This window comes from Clytia hemisphaerica, unplaced genomic scaffold (genome assembly GCF_902728285.1).
Source record: "Clytia hemisphaerica strain Z4C2 unplaced genomic scaffold, Clytia hemisphaerica genome assembly, whole genome shotgun sequence".
NCBI lineage: Eukaryota > Metazoa > Cnidaria > Hydrozoa > Leptothecata > Clytiidae > Clytia > Clytia hemisphaerica.
In genome coordinates, this window is record NW_027103528.1 from 2,387,579 (window position 1) to 2,407,688 (window position 20,110).

General features: G+C 38.5%; 1 protein-coding gene across 1 annotated transcript; it reads right to left on the minus strand.

The window, feature by feature from the left end:
* Nucleotides 1-10,608: 10,608 nt before the first annotated feature.
* On the minus strand, nucleotides 10,609-17,634 carry LOC136799536 (uncharacterized). The gene is made up of 2 exons (XM_067056255.1): nucleotides 17,323-17,634; nucleotides 10,609-17,014 (listed from the first exon to the last, which is right to left on the minus strand). Exon 2 carries the CDS (start codon nucleotides 16,901-16,903, stop codon nucleotides 10,751-10,753), a length of 6,153 nt encoding a protein of 2,050 aa, XP_066912356.1. The 5' UTR covers nucleotides 16,904-17,014; nucleotides 17,323-17,634; the 3' UTR covers nucleotides 10,609-10,750.
* Between the last annotated feature and the right edge of the window lie 2,476 nt (nucleotides 17,635-20,110).

Sequence of the window (20,110 nt, forward strand, 5' to 3'; positions counted from 1 at the left end):
TCGTGGTGTGACCAACTTGATCGATCGATGACAACGGTTTAATGGAAGAAAAGTCTCTTGGGACTATACCCAGTTCCATCATGTTCTCCAGCGAAAGGTAGAATCCCTGTGCCTGCCGACTGATATAAACCATAGTGGAGCAGGACTGCTTGGAGCCGTCTGATGCGACACCCTCTAATCGAACGCAAGCAGCTCCTTCAACGGTTATGGGTGACTTGTTTGCAGCCATGAGGTTGATGTTAACGGGAATCAAATCATTTTTCGTGAAGCCAAGTGACTCGAATTCTTTCAGCGACCAAAGACAAGACTGAGCACCGGTATCGGCCAGTGCTGTGATTTTGGTAGGAGCAACGTTAGGGCATCTTTTACTGAACTGTTTATAATCAGATGACAGAACAGATAATAAGAGTTCTACCCTAGGGTGATTTTTGAACTTCGACTTCCGCCACTGGCCCTTGGTAAATATACTGTGAGGTGAAGCAATTGCATTTTGGTCGGCAACAGAAGTGGGATCTGATCTCGCAGTGGTGATTCCTGATACTTGACTAAACATGGTACCAACACCGGCAGTATTTGATGCGTCTGGCTTGGTCGGCGGATTGGAATTGGTTTTATCTTGGCGACGTTGGATACGGTAACATTCGATGCAGAGCTTGTGAGGTACCTTATTGCGACCATTTCGACCTTCACTGAAACGCAGGAATGGCTTCTGGCATCCAGGGCAAGGAACAGGAATGTCGGTCTGAGATGTTTCGACTTGTTTCGACCTGTTGCGACGATAGGAAGAGGATGATACACTCCCAACTGACAGGGGAAGCGCATCGCGCGCCATCTCCTTGCTTTCAACAAGTGCGATAATGTCATTGATAGGTGTATCTAGTATGTCTTTCACACCTAGTATCTCTCGACGAATATCAGAACTCTAATTCAGAGCATTGGAATTCCCGAAAAAAAATAACTCAAGACATTTTAGAAAATGAAGTTTACCAAAAATAAAAATTTTTATCTTTGGTACAGAGGCACTATCTCTCATTTGTTAGATTTGAATTATTCGTTGAAAAATGTGCAAGGAAACATTAGTGCATAATTGTAATACATAAACTTTAGAGCAATATGTTGCCCTGTTTTTAAAAACTGGTCATGTACTTTGAGAACCTTAAAAGTAGGGGTTCTTTGTGGAAGTATACAGGAGAAACCATAAAAGAAATAACTTTAAATTTAATCGGTTGTCACTCGATCGATATTCTGCTAAACCTCAAAGTTTCGCAATTTTGTGGTTTATTGTGTACATAAAACATCACATTTAAAAATCTAATAAAATTTGCTATAAAATAACTTCTACAGACTTCTTGTAAACAAAAAAACTGTATTAGTTGTGATGGAATATAAAGTAAGAAAAGTTTATCTCAAAAGATATTTAGCTGTCCTGAAAATTTCTAAGGAGGTTTTGTTAGTACTGGTAGTGTCAATCTCTATTTTTAATTTGTTTTCGATTGACCCTGGTATTGAGCTGAATAAAAATGTCCTCTACAAAATAGGACATTTTCTGTAATGTAAAAAAAGTAATGTTTAAAGTTTTTGTTTTTAAATAAGAGGGATATCGTTTGCTTACTTACTTTACTTACTTTAGGCATTCACTTGGGGTGACATGATGTGTTCCCTCCATCTATTTCTGTCGTGCATCAGCCGTATAAGTTCCCTCTCTTCCAACCAAGTGTCTTCATATATCAGTGATTTAATCGTTTTGGTTGGTCGACCTCTTCGTCTAGGCTTTTCAGGTTCCCAGAACAAAAGTTTTGTTGCAGGTTCGTTACCACGTATGATATGGCCAGCTAGGCGGAGACGACGGATATGAATGACTTTGCTGATTGGAGGTTGATTGAGGATTTATTGGGGATTGATGTTTTTCACCCTTCTCAGCATCCTTGTGTAGGTCCCATCAATTTTTCTCTCGAGAGATTTATTGAGGGACCAGGATTCACATGCATATAAAAAGGTTCGACATGATTGTCGCATCAAAGATCTTTAGTTTCGTTTTAGCAGAGATTTTCGACTTCCAGCATTTATCAAGCCTGTTGAGAGCAGACCAAGCTTGTGCCATTCTCTTATTGACTTCAGTAGATGTTTCGGAGTACGAGCCAATGTATTTGAAGTCTTGGACCTTTTCAAGTTCTGATCCATCGATGGTTTTGAAGCTTTGGTTGCTTGTTGAGTTGATATGCAAGTATTTGGTTTTTTTGTATATTCAAAAACAAGCCAATAGATTGTGTTGCTAATTCAACTTTGTGGAGAACACGCTCTGCCTCTTTGATGCTTTCGTCAATTAGGGCAATATCGTCTGCGAAGTCTAAGTCGGCAATATGAATTGAAGGGTGACGGCGGCTTCTTTGTCTGAACAAAGTCAATCCATCAGAACTCTTTATGGCCTTTCTTAGTGCGTAGTCCAGAACGATGATAAATAAGAAAGGTGCAAGTGGATCGCCTTGTAATACCCCTGTTTCGATTTTAAAGAGCTCAGTTTCACCTTCCTGAGTAAGAACTGTCGCAGAGTTGTTTTCGTACATTATTCTGATGGCATCAACTATCTTCGGTGGAATTCCGTATGCATGCAGGATTTTGAACATACGTTTTTGGTCGATGCTGTCGAAAGCCTTACGGAAGTCGATGAATGTGACAACCCCTTCCATTTTGTGATCTTTCATCTCTTCAATTATTCGTCTGAGGGCAAGGATCTGGGATGATGTCGATCGAGAGCTACGAAACCCATTTTGGTTTGGTCGAAGTACTTTATCAATTTTAGGACGCCGCCTATTTAGAATCAAGCGATTATAGATTTTAGCCGAGACTTGACTGAGACTGATTCCGCGATAGTTATCGGTTTTAGTTAAATCACCTTTCTTCGGAACTGGTACGATGGCAGACAATCCCCACTCAGGAGGTCGAGCGCCATCTAGAGTTGCATTGCAAAAGGTAAGAAGAATTTCTTTACATTTAGGGAGCTTCCACAGTCCGAGTGGAATACTATCGAGACCGGGTTCCTTGTTGTTTTTCATTTGTTTGATGGCTGTTTCAATTTCTGTCATAGTGAAGTCTCCGGTAGAGATGTTTTCGTTGAGTTCAAAAAGGATCAAAAAGTTCGTTTTCATCAGTGGTAACGTTGTTAAGTAGTTTCTGGAAGTGGTCTTTCCAAGTTTTTAGTCTATCGTCTCCTGAAATGAAACAAGTAAAGGGCTTTTTCTTTTCCTTAACAAGTTTCCAGGCGTTTTTTGAGCTGTTTGACGATCTGTGACGATTTGGACTTGTCAAATTCGTCTAGGATGATGTTGATCTTTGTTTCCTCTTCTTGGTAATGTGTTGCTTTGAGGTGTTGTTGTTTTAACGATACATCCTCCAGTGGTGCGTTTAACACTTCTGTGCGAGCTTTGGTGACACTTTCAGGTTATATTGATAGATTTATTTCTTTGTCAGTAGGACTGTTTTTGCCGTGTTGATACATTGTACAGTAAAGGATTTATACGATTCGTCCGTACAGTTTTCCCAGCTTACTGATAGATTCTTGTTTATCGAGTTTACGGTTAGTCTTTGGGGCACGGAGGCTTAGCTTGCACTTGGTCACGACGAAGCGGTGGTCAGAACCGATGGGATCAGAAGAAGAGTGTTCTTGAGAATCATGGATATTGTTTCTCCATTTCTTTCGGCAGAGTATATAGTCAATTTGGCTAAGGTCTCCGGTGGGAGATTTCCAAGTCCAAAGGGAGCTTGTTCGTTTTTTGAAAGATGTGTTTGTGGAGAATAAGTTGAATTCTGCAATGAACTCTTGGAGAAAATCACCATTCTGGTTGCAGATGTTATGGTATGAAGAGTTGTCGGTTATACGGGCGTTGAAATCTCCACATATTGCAAGGAATGAATGAATTGGTATTGTAAGAACTAGGTTGCGCATTTCAGTGTAGAATCTTTTGATATCTTCTTCATCGTAACCGCTATGTGGAGAGTAGCAAGATATTATGCTGGATTTTGGGTTACCTCTGAAATCAGCGATGATAATGCGATCTGAAATCTTTCGAACTGACGACAGAATTGGTAGAAGATCTGTTCGGATGATGATTCCTACTCCACCAATAGTTGCATTGTTTGCTGCTTTCCAGGCGGAAGCGTGTTATCGATTCAATGGTTGAGCAATTATCTCAGGGTCGTTTGCATTATGGAGGAAGCGATGTTCTTGGATAGAGCATATTGGAATGTTGAATTTCTCAAGGTGGACGACCATCTCTTTTCGTGAGTTAAGAGAGTTCAGAGTGCGACAATTGAGTTGTGCGATGTGAATGTGATGCCTTTGGTTAAAGAGTCCTTTCTTTCTCCTATCATCAGGAGGTACCCTCCTTGTGGGGTTTGGGGTATCGCCGTCATTGGAATCGATTGTCGATTTAATAGGTTGGAAAGGACGAAAATCAGGGGCTTCAACCCTGGAGCGATTTAAAGAACTGTTCATGTTGTCTAATGGCTGAAATAGCAGCGTCGAGTAGCCAGTTCTGTTGCTGCCTTACGGTTCCCAGCTAACTTGGGCGATGTGACTGAATGAACACGTTGTCTCAAAACCAAAATATTAGTCTGTCAATATATGCTAAGGAGACTTCAACTACCCGCAAGAATAGAGGTTTGTTTGTTTCACTACATTCGTCTGGCTTCTCCCCTTTGACCTGTTCGGCTTGGTTGAACCTACCAGGAGACGAACTCCCGCCGACATAGCTCTCCGGATCGTAGATGCACACAAGCTCCCTCACCATTGACAAGGTTTAGTGAAAAGAAGGAGTGCTTACTCATCAATCTTAATTAGCCACATTCCGCGGACGCGGTCGAATTGGCGTGTAGGGATAAATTTTTCAAAATGGTAGATTTCACTTTCGTTTTCAGTTAGGCGGCTTATGGATCTGAGCAAATCTGAGCACTATAAGAGAAATAAACAGATTTAGCAAAGAAGAAGCTGAGGAATCAGGGATGGATCTAGGATTTTGAGGGTACCATGCAAAAACTTAACCTTTTTATCAGGTTTACATTAAAATTTTAGTCGGAATTAGTATGAAAAGTTTGTCCTTTGCTTTCTCTCATAAAAACCATTAATTTTCAGTATAGTATAAATTTAAACAAAATCGTTCTTTTCTCTGTATAATACCAATAATAATAACAAGACCAAATAAAAGAGAAACCATATAAATATTTAATGAAAAGCAAACAGCAAAAGAGCAAAAAAAAAATTGAGAGTTTGATCTATTACTGTACTTTGTATAACAAGAAAAGTGTGTAAAGAGGGCAGTATAGAGTGAGAAAGATAAGATCTTCTTTCAAATTTGTTTTTTTAAATATTTGAAGTCATAAAATATTTTCCATGAATTACATTTTAAAGATATTACATATATACCTACAAATATATTACAAACATCCCACCAAATAGAAATTCTTGTTGATACAAAAAAATATTTTGTCTGTTTTGAAATTTATTTTGCAATCTTGAATTCCAAGAGTTCCATACAAAAAAATGTCATTTAACTGTATAATCCCATGTTGTAATTTGATCAGAGTCCATAGGCTCAATCTCGCTGTCTCAGTCCACAGTGGGATTGAATTGTATGCAAAATTATATGACTACGCAAATGAAAATAATATAATACACATCCTGAATTCAAAACTAGGGGTGGAGAATTCATACCGTGATTGACTGATTGACTGCAATAATCTTGAGGACTCTCATATTGTTTGTATATATGTAATTTTTTTATGAACTTCAGAATTCAGTTCTATAAAAACATCCATTATTGGCATTAATTTTCAAGCCAGCACATAAATAATGTCTTCTGCAACCTCATCCTTGAAGCACGACCTTTGATGTGTTTGTACCCTTCGTGTATCCTATTTGCTATTAAACATCGAGCTGTAATAAAGTGTTCAACAAAGCCAAGACCAAAACCAAAACAAAGCTAAGTGAGCAACTATCAAAAGAAATCTCCCGATGGTTAACTTCCTGGTTGTTGTTGCTGTTGGGGTTTCGATTATGTACTGCTGCTTGCTCATTTTCTCCATAGCACTGTTCTTGAAACTGATAGAATTCCAGATAAAAAACCCAACGCTTCTTTACTCGTTCATACTTAATTTTCTTGATCAGTTTGTATTGGGATTCAGGAACTATAACATCTGGTAAATCATTAGAAGATGATCTGAAACATACTCCAATGGTCATAACATATGACACCAAATTTCCAAATCCTTCTGTTTTGACAATTCAGGATCCTTTGGCATTTGGCAAACGATGGAATTTAATAGGGTTACCATTAAAGTCTTTCACAAAAACACAAGCTGGAACTGCAGTTACTTTTCATTGTGGATATTGTGAAAACAACTCCAATCTGCTAAAAGTTTCAGTCTTCTCTATAACTTTTCCTCTCAATCTTGGCTTGTTTTGGTTTGGAATTTTCGCAAGATGGCGCATATCATCGAAAAAGTCCCTACAGCTAGTTACCAGGCCCTTTTACGGAATGTGGCTAATTCACATTCAAGCTTTTTCACATTGAATTGACACGGATGTGGAGTAAGATTGGACAGAAACAGGAAAAGAAAAACATTTTTTGCTTATGTAAGCATAATATAGTTATAAGTTGATAGGTTTTCAGGCCCCGCTGGAGATCCCCGAAATGGTGAGGAAGGGCGACTCCTTCCTTTTACTAGGCTTTGTGTACATTCCTCATTGTCAGGGTATGATATCGGTGGTTTTCAGTTATAAATCTATACCGCAGTTCCGGCGTTGGCAGTGTATCTCGTCAACTCAGCAGCTCATCTTGCATAACACTTTTGAATGATCAACTCGGCATCCACTCTGGCAATCGCGAACAGTTTTTCCTTGCAGCTTTGCTTGCCGATTAACCATGGGGGTTTCTTACCAAGTGTCAAGGGACATTGGCCTTTCTATAAAGCGAGTGGATAGCGATGTTCAAAAATCTCAGAAAGGGAGGGCTAAGAGAATTTCTTCTAGAAAGAGGGAAGTTTTCTAAATGGGGAGGGTCATCTAGAAAGGGGGTAAACGCCTTAGCAAAGTTCTCTGAACCCATCCCTCTAAATTTGTAGTTTTGTAGTCTTGGACTGGGTAAAAATCTTAAAGATTTTCTTGCTCACTTCGCTCGGAATCTGTTTTAACCAATTTTCAGAATGAATACTACGAATAGATTCAAAAGCACCTCTTTTCAAAAGTGAATATATGCTATCATTTTATTTTTTGGAGTGAATTGATAATTTTATGTTTGTGAAGGAAGAGATTACTTGTGTTTTGATCCGAATGAGATTTTTCTAATAGCCCTATATATAGTATAGACCAAATAGATTATGAAATGGAAAGACTGAAAGATAAGAAAATTACCTTTTCTTTTTATTGTTGTTGTCACTCTCGTATGTTTCTTCTATATTCTTCCTTATTTGTTGAAAGTTTGATTTTCTGATTGCCTGATGGATGACACTCTTGTTCTGTACTTAGTAACATTGATCATTACATGCATGCTTGCAAATTTAAGTCAAAATTTCAAGGAAAAAGTTCGCGCGGGAAATTCTACCATTTTGTTTGTTTTGATATTTCAAGCAATGGAAAATAATACATATGTTTTGAGCACGTGATCACAACAACCAAGCGGCGTGTAGAGTGTGTGTCCAATTTTTTCAGGGAGTCGAGTAATATTGTACAGATTTTGAAATTAGATTATTTTTTAAAGAAAACTGGACATCAGTTAATGGTAAAACTCTTGATAGAATTAGTTGAAGAATTGTAATTTTGAGGTAAACAGAATTCAGATAGATTAATTTGTATATAAGAATACTATAAAGTCTTTTCTATAAAAAACCCCCTGACTTAACTACTGCTGTTTTACATGGTTTTACAAAAATAAATGATAATCGCAAACCCGGATACAATCAATCAAATTTGTGAGTGTTGCAGGTCCGTGTTGCAGCTCTCTGGAGAAAAGAAATACCATCCAAAGATCCAAAGGTTGAATTTTGACTAACTTTTTTGTCAAGGTCATGACTGTCCATCGTGATATAGTATGGTATAATTGTGGGAGGATATATATGTACATAAAGTTGCTCTGTTTACATGTTTTTTGTTTATACTTTTAGCTAACTTGCAAAATCAAAATAGAAAGCCCCTCGCCAGTAGTTGCTTTTTTTCTTTTCTCCTTGCCAACTTACATTGTTAATTAAATGTATTATTAATTAGGTGATTTTCCACAAATTTCCTTTCAATTTTCTCTTTCATTATGAGAGAATTTCCCTTTTTACTTTTGTCTCATTGCACTGACTGGGCTGGTTTGACAATTCAAGACAAGATATGTGGCTGGTCATATTGTGGAATTTTCATCAGTTTTTGCATGGCAGCATAAATTTCCAGGGCTAGGAGGTTTTCAAGTTGTTATCGGTATCACAAAGGAGTCGCGCTCTTCTTTTAAAAGTGGGAGAAATTTATTTTTTTTATTTTTTTCTGTTCCTTAGGGCTTTAGTAAGAACTGTGTGGATTTTGTGCTTTAAAAATGAAAATTTGTCTTGAAATTTTTGAGATTTGGCATAAGCCCTAGCTACTTTTTGCAAAAAATATAGCTTTCGGGTGATGGTTGCATCCTTTCGTGTAATAACCTAATTCTCAATCCTGAAAGAAAGTGCGCACCCCCACCTGCTGCTGGATGATTCTGCTGGGGAAGGGGGTGGTTGAGGATTTTCAGACTTAAAAAAGGTGGGGACTGGGTTGATAGAAATTTCTGGTTATAAGGGTGGCATTTTCCAGGTGTGGTGGTTTGTTGTTTGATTTTACACTTTTCTGTCTTCTTTAACCTTTACCACGCCGAGGCCGTAAATTTACTTTTTAAGCTATAGCCGAGGCCGTAAATATACGTTTTTCGTGCGGTTTTAAGAAAAGCCGCCCTACCGCCTTAAAGACGCCTTTAAATCCCGGGAAATGTCTTATATGACAGAGAGAAAATGTAAACAATATATTTTCAATAGTTTGAAACCACCTACTTTCGATTTTAACTGTCAAAACAAACTGGAAAATCAGGCAAAATATTCTTTGGGAAATTATGAGCTCATTGACTGCTGTGACTATATTTTTATGTTTATTTAGTGGAAAATGGTTTGTTTTATTGGTTGGAAATGTTATGTATTGCTTGTTTGTAGTTTAGTCAGTGTTTGAGGTAAGTTTCTGACTTCTTTATTAGTATGACGGTACATTAAGGGTGAGGACTGGAGGCTTGTCGGCCGTCATCGACCGTTACCGAAACCCAAGTTAAGGCTTCTGATAAGGCTGCAAAGAGTTTCAAAGTGTATATACTATGTTATTTCTATTGCTTTCATGCTGGTTGATGATAGGAAAGTCATTTTAAGCTGTTTTTAGTGATATTTCCCATAAAAATTACCTCAAGGGGCCTCTGCCTTACGTGCCTCTGAATTACGTGGAAATTTTCTCGAAAACCAAGGTTTTCTAAAAATGAATTCTGCCCTTTCTAATAAAGGTATGATGGTGATTTTTTGGCTAGCAGTTGTAGTTATAATGGTGGAAACAATGAGCCAGAGAATTATGGTATCGCAAATGTTCTCCCCACTTTTTTTTTAACCGGAACTTAAAAATTTTGAAAAATATGACAAATTGCGTTTTGAATTTTTTTCAACTCTAAGGCAGAAGACTACTGTGTCACCATTGATAGAGAAAAATCCTTTATTTTAACATTTTTGAAAAGCAAGATAGTTGGGCTTTCCAGAATGGGCTTATTTTTTTGAATCGGTTTAGTAGATCAAAAGTTATGGCGGAAAGCGTAAAACTGTCATTTTTCCCAAAACGACAAGACGTGCACGGGGTGAAGTTCCCAGAGAGAATGTGGCGTTACAGGAAATGACACTGTTTGTAACTTTGTTTGATTGATTTTGTTGATGTGTTCAAACTGTAGAAATAAATAACAAAGGTCTATGAGTATTGTGTTTATAAAAAATAAGTCTAAGTTCAAAAATGAAAATGTCTGAATTCAATGAAAAAGTATAAGTCTGATTGAAAAATGAAAAAGTATAAGTCTGATTGAAAAAGTTAAGTTCTTAAATGAAAATAAAGGCTTGAATGAAATACTGAACCTATGAATCATGTCAAGGCAAGGCCCTAATCTATCAGTGTGAACTGAAAGAACAAAACAAAATGGCTGCCTAAAAGCAAAAACAAGATGGCTGCCAAAGAACAAGAACAAGAAATGAAACCTACCAGGTAGCCAATATAAAAATGCTGTGAATGAATTGACTATTGATTGACTTGAGTTGAACATTGACACATTGAATTGAAAATTACTTTAAGGTTAGAGCCTTATGAATTATGATGCCATTATGGTCAGTCAGCATGACATGACACAAAATGGTAGCTCTGAGGTGTGACTGAAGTGAGGCCTTAAATAGACTGAGTTCACACTGTGACATGATACTGAAAATGAGGCCATGGAAACCAGGTGTGCCTAACATACTAAAATAAAATAAATGAATAAATATAGCCTAGTCTAGCTAGCCTAGACTAATGGCACACAAATGAGATAAATTACAGTAAGTATATGATAAATAAACACTATTTCCAAGGTGCAACAAATTTTTGTTTCATGATTTATAAATTAAATTTTGTACTTTTTATTTTTGTTTTTGAAATATATTTTGATAAAATTCACTTTACATTCCCCACCAAAAAGGGAAAAATTTAATTGACAAATTTCATGTCCACATTCTTAGCCATTTCGCCAAGCTCGACCATAAAATCACATTCATCAATAGGGTGAATAATAACAAGACCACGTACTGAACGATTCGTTTCTCGCATGATATCCTCGTTTTCGTTTCTGTATTGAATAACTGCTTTTCTCGGAAGCATGTCATCACCGAACTCCAGGCTTTTGATGATTCCATAGGTATATTGATTTGTTAACGTTGACTCTCGTTTGGTGAAAATTACAACATCACCGATATTGATTTTATCACTGTTGAACCATTTTGACTGTTTCATAAGTTTGGGCACATGAACTAGCAACCAAACTTCGAACCATGAGTTGTAGATTTTTTGATTTTCCTTCATTATTCTGGTTGGATTGTCGCAGAAAATGGTGTTGTCAGGGCATCGTTCGTTATTACGACCCAACAAGAGACGATTCGGGGTGATCAAATCTAGACATTCGAAATCTCCTGTAATGTCACCGATGGCAATAGGAAGATTATTGATTTGATTTGCGATACTTGAGCTGAGTGTTTCCCATTGTAGTATAGATAGGCGATGATTTTGAAGGCTCTTCTCAATTGATTGATTGACCTCCTTGATTTTACGTTCAACCTTTCCGTGCATGTTGTGTCCTTGAACAGGGCATGCATCAAAATCAATGTGTAGGTTCTGCATCAACTTGGATCTCAGGTCATGGAGATCGATACGCATCTCCTTGCATCCCTTCAGAAGTTGACTACCCTCATCGCACAATAGGCGTTTTGGATAGCCATGGTCGCATGAAAATCTCGTGAATGCTTGTATGAAAGAGGTGGTTGAATAATCGTCCATGACTTTTATTTTGATTGCAGATGTAGCACAACAGCAAAATACTATAAGCCATATTTTGACGGTAGTACGTTTGTGACTTGGTGAAAATGACTGATACGGTCCAGACAGATCTAACTGTGTGTAGTAAAATGAGGGAGCAATGGTTAGATTGAAGGATGATACTGGTCCCATTGCCATCTCCACAGTGCGTTTAGCGAGGTATCGACATCTATGGCAATTTCTCTTGATGTGTTTGATGAGCAATCTCCCTTCGATGACATGAACTTTCTTCAGAACATACCGATGGGTTGTTTCGATGCCGGAATGCTTGACGGTGGAATGATTCCAGTGGATATCCATTGAGATGCTATACGCAATTGGTGAATATCTATCCAGCAATGGTACACAAAATGAATCGGTTGATAGATCCTTCATAATATCTGTGAATGCGCCAACAATCGATACACCTTTGCTTGGAAGAATTCTGCCTGTGTAGATTAAGATGCCATTTTTGTCGGTTGAAATCTTCTCATACTTTGATTTGGAAGTGAAATGACGTACTTCATCTGATCCCTTTCTGTAGTAGTACATCTCAGCATCTGTGATTTCTTCATTGGTCAGAATAATGCTGTTCTTCTGTGATGATACATTCTGTGATGATACAATCTCTGATTTGTCTCGAGCTCGCTTGACAAAATTTCTTACAAAACGGATAACGTAAGCCATGATTCTGATAACAACTGTAAATTTGTGTTTCATTGGATCCAGAAGGTACATGGAATATTCATACCGTTTCTTCATTTCATTGAGAATGCTTTCGGATGTGAACGAGACATAATGGAATGACTTCTCCTTTTGAACTTCTGATTGTTGCTGGGCTGTAAGCTTCAACTGGTCAGCAGATTGTGTTGGAAATTGAGATGATGGCAACCGCATCCATGGTAATCCATTGATCCAATTTGAAGATTGGTCAACATCCTTGATTTGAGCTCCTGGTCTTGTACCAAGATCAGCAATGTTGTCGTTCGATTGAATGTAGGCCCACTGGTCCTTTGATGAAAAACGATTGATTTCAATGACACGGTTCCGGACCCATTCCTTCAATGGCTTTTGATCGTTACTGATCCAATGTAATGCGATTTGACTGTCTGTAAACTTCTTGGATGATACAACAAGTCCTTTGAATGATCTTTTGACGATTTCACTTGTGTATGCATTCAATAACGCAGCATACAACTCAGCTCTTGGTAATGATGTCTTTTGAACAGTTCTTGTGCGTGAGAAGACAAGTTGACAGGAATGAGAGCCATCTTTGAGACGGAATCGTGCATAGATACTAACACATACCAAGCTTTGACTTGCATCCCCAAAATCCAGAGTTTCGATTTGCATATCGACAGCATCCTTGGGTACGATTGATCGTTTGAAGCGGATGGATCCAATTTCTTGCATTGTTTCAAAATGATTGAGCCATACTTGTCGCAGCTCGTTGGGCAGGACATCATCCCATTGAAGTTGTCGTAGGTTTAGTTGTTGGAGGTCTAACTTCATTGCAGCCACAAGAGGTGCAATCTTGCCAGTGAGGTCGTAGATCTCTGCAACCTTTGAGATACATTGACGACGTGTGAGTTTTTCAGGAATGATATTCAATCGATCTTGATTCTTCTTGCCTCTTGTCTTTTTGGAGAAGTTCAGTTCAGAAATGTTAAGTGATACCTCATCTGTCTTTGGATACCATTTCAATCCTCCAACGATAATTGATTCACCATCATCAGTGAGGTCTGTTAGCGGATCTTCGCCAGTGAAAGTGACTCCTTTGAGACGGAAGCCTCCATGACCAATGACATATTCAAATTCATCTGCACGCTGATGGGCGATCTTGATTGATTCTTCTCCTGTTAGACAATCATCGACATAAACATCTTCATTGACGATGCGATAAACTTCAGGATATTGATCTTGAAATAAGTAGGCAATCTGACGAAGTCCTCGCTCCGCCTGATTTCCGCTGGATCTGATTCCATAGATTAGTGTTTTGATCACTTTTTCCATTGGTGTCTTTGATGAGTCAAGTTCTGGGTGCCAAATATAACGCTGATAGCACCAATGGTCTGGGTTGAGGTGGATAGTGTTGTACATCTTGCATACATCGGTATGTATGCCAATTCTATGAGTTGACCAGCGTAGCAGTACTTCTTGCAGCTTGTTTAGATTGTTGCTTCCTTTGGCAAGGCAGTCGTTTAAGCTGTAACCAGATGCGGTAGGGAAGGAAGCATCAAATACAATACGACATGGTGTGCTGAGTGAAGTTGATTTCCAAACTGCACGCCATGGGATGAAGTTTTGAGTTGAGTTTGCGTGAAGTGATTGACGGATGTCTTCTGATAAGTTGCTGACATAATCCACAAAGCCCATGCTCTGTAGCTTTGCTTCAGACTTCAGGATATCTTCCTTGTCTTTAGAGTTGCGATCAAGTTTCCTCAGCTGCTGGTAGTAGATCTTCTGTGCGATTGATTTGTTTGGGGTGAGCTTGACATCAGCCTCTTCGATGAATGGCAGTTTTGCTGTGATGGTCTGATTGTTGGTATCAATTGTGATGGAAGAATTGATGATTTCTTGTTCTATCTCCTCCCTGATGCTGATTGCTTCTTGATGGCTTGATTGCTTGCAGTCCTTGCAGCTTCTACAATTGACACAACGATAGGTTATTTCTGAGCCAACTGATTCTGATGTGTCAAAATGCTTTCCTGGATGAGAAGGCAGGACAGATAATGATACGTCAGGATCAAAATTTGAACCAGAGTTGTACAATCGGAGTTGGCTGGTGAAGAATGCTGAAGCTCCTGGTTTGTCAGCAAAGAAACACCGATGGATGCTGGTAAAGATAGGATGCGGACCTCCTATCACTCCTCTACCACCGTTGACGTTCTTGAATGGAGATTCGTAAATTGCTAAGCCAGAATGAAGTTGATGTATCATCTTAGGGTGATAACGTAAATAACGCATACCGATCATGAGGTGCACTTCTCCTCCAACTACTGATGATGGGATGGGAAGTGTCTTTGAATCTCGACCAGAGGTTTGATATGATCTTTGGATGTCTTGAAATGGTTCATCGAGTGTGTAGTGTGGGAAGACAGCAGTGATTTCTTCCATACATGTGCCAGACATTGATGCCATTTGACCATTGTGCATGGGTATCTTGACATTGTACGTACCATAGGTTGAGTGAGTTGTGGTGTTACCAACACCACTGATTTCAATGGATCGAGATGATTCTTGAATAGCCAGCGGTCCGAGAGATTTCACTGCAGAGTGCTTGACAATGAAATCAAAGCAGCCATTGTCGAAGAAGATTGTATATTGACGATTGTTGATCAGGATTGATTGAAATAAGAAGATACCTTGAGGAACGTCAACATCATTTATTGGGTTTGATTTGAAGCAGGCATTCATGAATGACAGGCTGATCTCCTTGGCAAATGTTGGTAGCCGCAGACTTCTAGTGCAACGTTCCTTGTACTTCTGCAAAACATCTTTGTTGGCTTGAGTGTCCTTATGTTCTTCGCATACAAGAACATGTTTTCTTGGGATGTCATTGTCGTGGGATTGATGTGGACAAACAAAATCGTGTTGGCAGCGTCCCTCTTTGTGTTTGCCAGTTGATATGTCAGCCCCTGGATAGAGGCATTGGAAGCAGTAGCCTTTCCCTTTGAGTAGTGAAAGACGTTTGGCTGGTGTCAGTTCCACGAATTGCTTGCAGGTGTGGTACTGGATGAGTCGTGTTCCTTTTGGTCCAGATGTTGATATGTGATCTGTTGATCCATCGGCTGAGTTGCAGATGGTGCATGTTGTGGTTGATGGTGATGGCGGGTTGGAATTGTATCCTCCTCGTCGATTTGTTTTGGATGAATCTTGCTTAGACTTTGATTGGTCTGATGGTGGTCTTTTTGACGAGGATTCTGATGGACCCATGATGATCACCTTTTGTTGTTGTAGCTTCAGTTCTTTCTCTAGGAATTCGACCAATCTCTTCCATATGACGTGAGGTGAGGTGCTTTCATCCATTGTTGATAACCATCTTGATAGGCGAGAATCTCCGAGCAGTGCGTAGATGCGTTGAATACCGTCCCCATAGTAGAGGTATTCCTGGATGTTGTGAGTATCCGCGATGAGAATGAGATCTTTGATGAGGTTGATGACTTTGCTCAATGCGAACGCAATATTGTCTGCGCCCTTGATCTTTGAAATATTGTCGATGGTGTTGAGTTGATTCAACTTCCTAGTCAGTAGATGTTTAACGTCTCCGTAGGCAAATTGAAGTTGTCCCCAGATACTCTCGATATCGGTAAGACTTTTGACCATGCTCAGAGCAGGGTCTTTGAGATAGTTGTTTTTGAGCAAGTCAGGTAGCAAATGTCGAGGTGTAGATCTCTCATGAAGCTTAACAAAGTTTGATTTGAACGTATAAAAATCGATACTGGAATCACTTGAGCCGGAAAATTTTTCGAGGCGAATGTTCAGTTTTGATTCAGTAAAAGACTTAACTTTGTAGACGTCACGGTCTTTCACAAGTTTGAGAAGTTGAGTGGTGTAGCTTGACTTGGATTTCAGCAATGAATCGTATTGTTCACCAAGGTCCTTAATTTCAGTTACGTCCTTGGTTTCTGAGACTGGTGTTTGAAGAATAGATTCATACCTCTCTGCAGCTTTGTCGACTTTCTCAGCTTTTGATGATAGTTCAGCTTTTAACTGGATAAGTTCATTGTCAGTTAAATCATTAAAGGTAATATCAAAATCCTTTTTAAGTTCATTTATAGTTCTTTTCAACTCACTGATTGCAAAACGTCTGGATTGCTCCTTGAAATTGGTGACGTCCAGAGTGGGTTGAATTGATTTGATATCTGGTTTGAGGTTCTTTGAATCCTTGAAGTATTCCTTGATTGCAAGTAGGGTGGCATTAATCTCATGTAATAATTCAGGGTTGCTTTTGGCTTTCTTCAAGATCCCATCAAGACGGTATAATTTATTTCGTAGGGCTTGAAGTCGCTGGATGGTGACTGAGATGTGATCTGCATTTTCGGCAATGATGGGATTTTCATCGATCAGGTCAAGTGCTTCATGCATTAAAACGTGTGCATCTAGTTCTGTATCTTCTATGGAACGAGACGATTGATTAATTGATTGAGAACTTGTGTTTGGGTTAGACGACTCATCGGGTTGAGACATTTCGTCGTTTGAAGTTGGCGTCAAATAGACTCTTTGACCGGTTGAGTTGAGTTGTGAGTAGTCAATGCGCTTGATAGTGCGTCTTGACCGGTTGGTTGACATGTAAATCGTTGAAACGTTGGTAACTGTTCAATGCGTTCTGTTTGAATGTGGCGTTACAGGAAATGACACTGTTTGTAACTTTGTTTGATTGATTTTGTTGATGTGTTCAAACTGTAGAAATAAATAACAAAGGTCTATGAGTATTGTGTTTATAAAAAATAAGTCTAAGTTCAAAAATGAAAATGTCTGAATTCAATGAAAAAGTATAAGTCTGATTGAAAAATGAAAAAGTATAAGTCTGATTGAAAAAGTTAAGTTCTTAAATGAAAATAAAGGCTTGAATGAAATACTGAACCTATGAATCATGTCAAGGCAAGGCCCTAATGTATCAGTGTGAACTGAAAGAACAAAACAAAATGGCTGCCTAAATGCAAAAACAAGATGGCTGCCAAAGAACAAGAACAAGAAATGAAACCTACCAGGTAGCCAATATAAAAATGCTGTGAATGAATTGACTATTGATTGACTTGAGTTGAACATTGACACATTGAATTGAAAATTACTTTAAGGTTAGAGCCTTATGAATTATGATGCCATTATGGTCAGTCAGCATGACATGACACAAAATGGTAGCTCTGAGGTGTGACTGAAGTGAGGCCTTAAATAGACTGAGTTCACACTGTGACATGATACTGAAAATGAGGCCATGGAAACCAGGTGTGCCTAACATACTAAAATAAAATAAATGAATAAATATAGCCTAGTCTAGCTAGCCTAGACTAATGGCACACAAATGAGATAAATTACAGTAAGTATATGATAAATAAACACTATTTCCAAGGTGCAACAAATTTTTGTTTCATGATTTATAAATTAAATTTTGTACTTTTTATTTTTGTTTTTGAAATATATTTTGATAAATTCAAGGAAGATATTTAAATAAAAGAAAAAAAAAAACAATAAAATCAGTTTCATGCCAACTGACTTGAAAGGGCGCATTGGCCCCTTTCCCAAACCCAATATTGATACTCCGTGTGGCTAGTGACTCCGCTTATTCGCTCCTTCTTATAGATAGGAATAAGAAAAAGGTTGAAATCACTGATAGACTAAAGATTTTTCCTCTCACCGCGCTAATCAAAGTCAATCAGCGATTCCAACCTTCCTCAGTTTCTATTGTTCCTATCTCTATAGAAGAGTGTCGGAATTAGAAGACGGATGTCGACATTAGACCAACTTACGGTAATGAACGGCGTATTAAAAAATATACACGAGTTCTCTTTCGCATCAAGTAGGCTTTTAAATTGAAAAATATGAAAAAAATCCGTAGTGGAACACATGCGAATGTTTGGAACAAAGAAGATTAAATTAGTTGCAAAACAATGGAGCGTTTGACGTCACTCACGCAGCAAGTTACACACTTGTTATTTATTAATCCAATCGGGCGATAGGTGGTTAGGCGGTGGGTGTTCTCTGATTTTCCAATTGGCGTCCAGTTTAAGTTATCATGACATGTTATGACAGAAAGTATGATTGATAAACTTGGTGGAATTATCAAAACAAATTAGTTGTCAAAGAGATTTAACAGTAAGTAAAAATACAGGCCAGATATCAACAGTCCCATGTTTCGTCCAACCGTCCCAAGTTAGAGCAGTTGACGGTATCCAGTCTCTTTCTCCCTACTCTGTACCAGAGTGTATCTCACATTTACCATCAACTGGCTTTAACTTGGCATAGCTTCAACCAGGTTTCTAGCTTCCCCTAACACTTCAGGTTCCCCCCAAAAATTACCTTGTGCTAGGTCCCCTAACACTTCAGGTCCCCCCCCAAGCATTGTCCTCTCGCCCCCATAGAAAGAAGTCAATAAGAAATATATGTGAGTACAGTACTGATAAATGAAAACTAATTTCTACTTGTATTAATATTTATGTTTACAAATCTTTTGCTTTTTGACTTATTTGATTTAATAGTGAGATAAGAGACCTTTTGAAATTATAGCTGAACAGCCCCGAGAATCTCAGTCAGTTCATCTAGGCCCCCCCCCCAACAATCTAGGTCCCCCCAAATATTTTGGTAATTTTAGCCCCAGGCTCTTTAAAGGCCAAATTATTTCTTAGCCCCCCCCCCCAAAAGTAAGATTGATTTCGATAACAGATCTCACAATTTTCCGCAGAAGAATGAAATTTTTTTATATCTGTGCTCAGTCGCATTTACACGTTTCTCATCACAAAGATTTGTTCCTTTTGCAGTGTGAAAGCATAGTCCCCCCATAGTTTGTTCTTAAGGGGAATGACACCTTCCGAAAAAATGAAGGGGGATCAGAAATTTTCATATGAAAAAGGGGCAGCAAGGAAGGGGGGCTTACATATATATTGTAGATTATTTTCATTACTGTTATGAAATTTCTTTATGAAAGGAAGTTTTCTGTTAGAGTAGTCTGAGTCAAAAAGAAGAAAAAAGTTTACTATTTCGCTTTCTCTCTCTAAAGATATTTCACATATCTTTCTTAGCTATTTTTGTCCAAAATCCTAGGGAAAGAATAGGCATTTTTAAAGGTTAGGGGGGATGCCAAGAAGGGAGGGGGGGTCAGACCCCTTTCTCCACTATGGAAAACCTACCTGGTGAGAGAAGCGTATTCACATCATTTGATATCTATGATTTGCAATTATGTTAATCAAATGACCTCCAAGGTTTGGTGAAATGGTGGCCAAATAGTTGTTTTGGAGACAAGACGGCCTATTGAATAACTAATTACTCCACAACAGTTACCTAGAGACAAGATAATTTATCACATTTTTATTAGCTAAATAAAGGGAAAGTAGTATGTGGAGTAATTTGTAATTCAAAAGGCCGACGCGTTCTCCAAAACAAGTATTGCAATCCCATGTTTTGTCAGATAGTCCCAAGTTAGAGTCGTTGACAGTATCGGATGAGAGTGGGTGAGAGAGGGGAGAGGAGGAGAAACGACGAGAGTGTTGCTATTCTTAAATTATAATTCATTGCAGAGATTTCCAAAGAGGGATTTTTTTATCAAACAGACAATTCACACAGAGTGTACTACGAAACGATACCTTCAACGCCTCTAACTTTGGACTATCTGACAAAACATAAGACGGCATATCAGCCACCATTTCTCTGTATCTCCAAAGTCAGTTAATTAACATACCGCAAATCATAGATAGCAAATGATGTTTTTCCGCGGAAACACTCAGTAACTTTGACATGTCCATCAATCGCGCTGAATCGTGCACACTGGAAAAAAGTCTTTAG

What these genes read in the sequence shown, in the direction of transcription:
- LOC136799536 (XM_067056255.1), bottom strand. Translation starts at nt 16,903, where the DNA reads ATGTCAACCAACCGGTCAAGACGCACTATCAAGCGCATTGACTACTCA.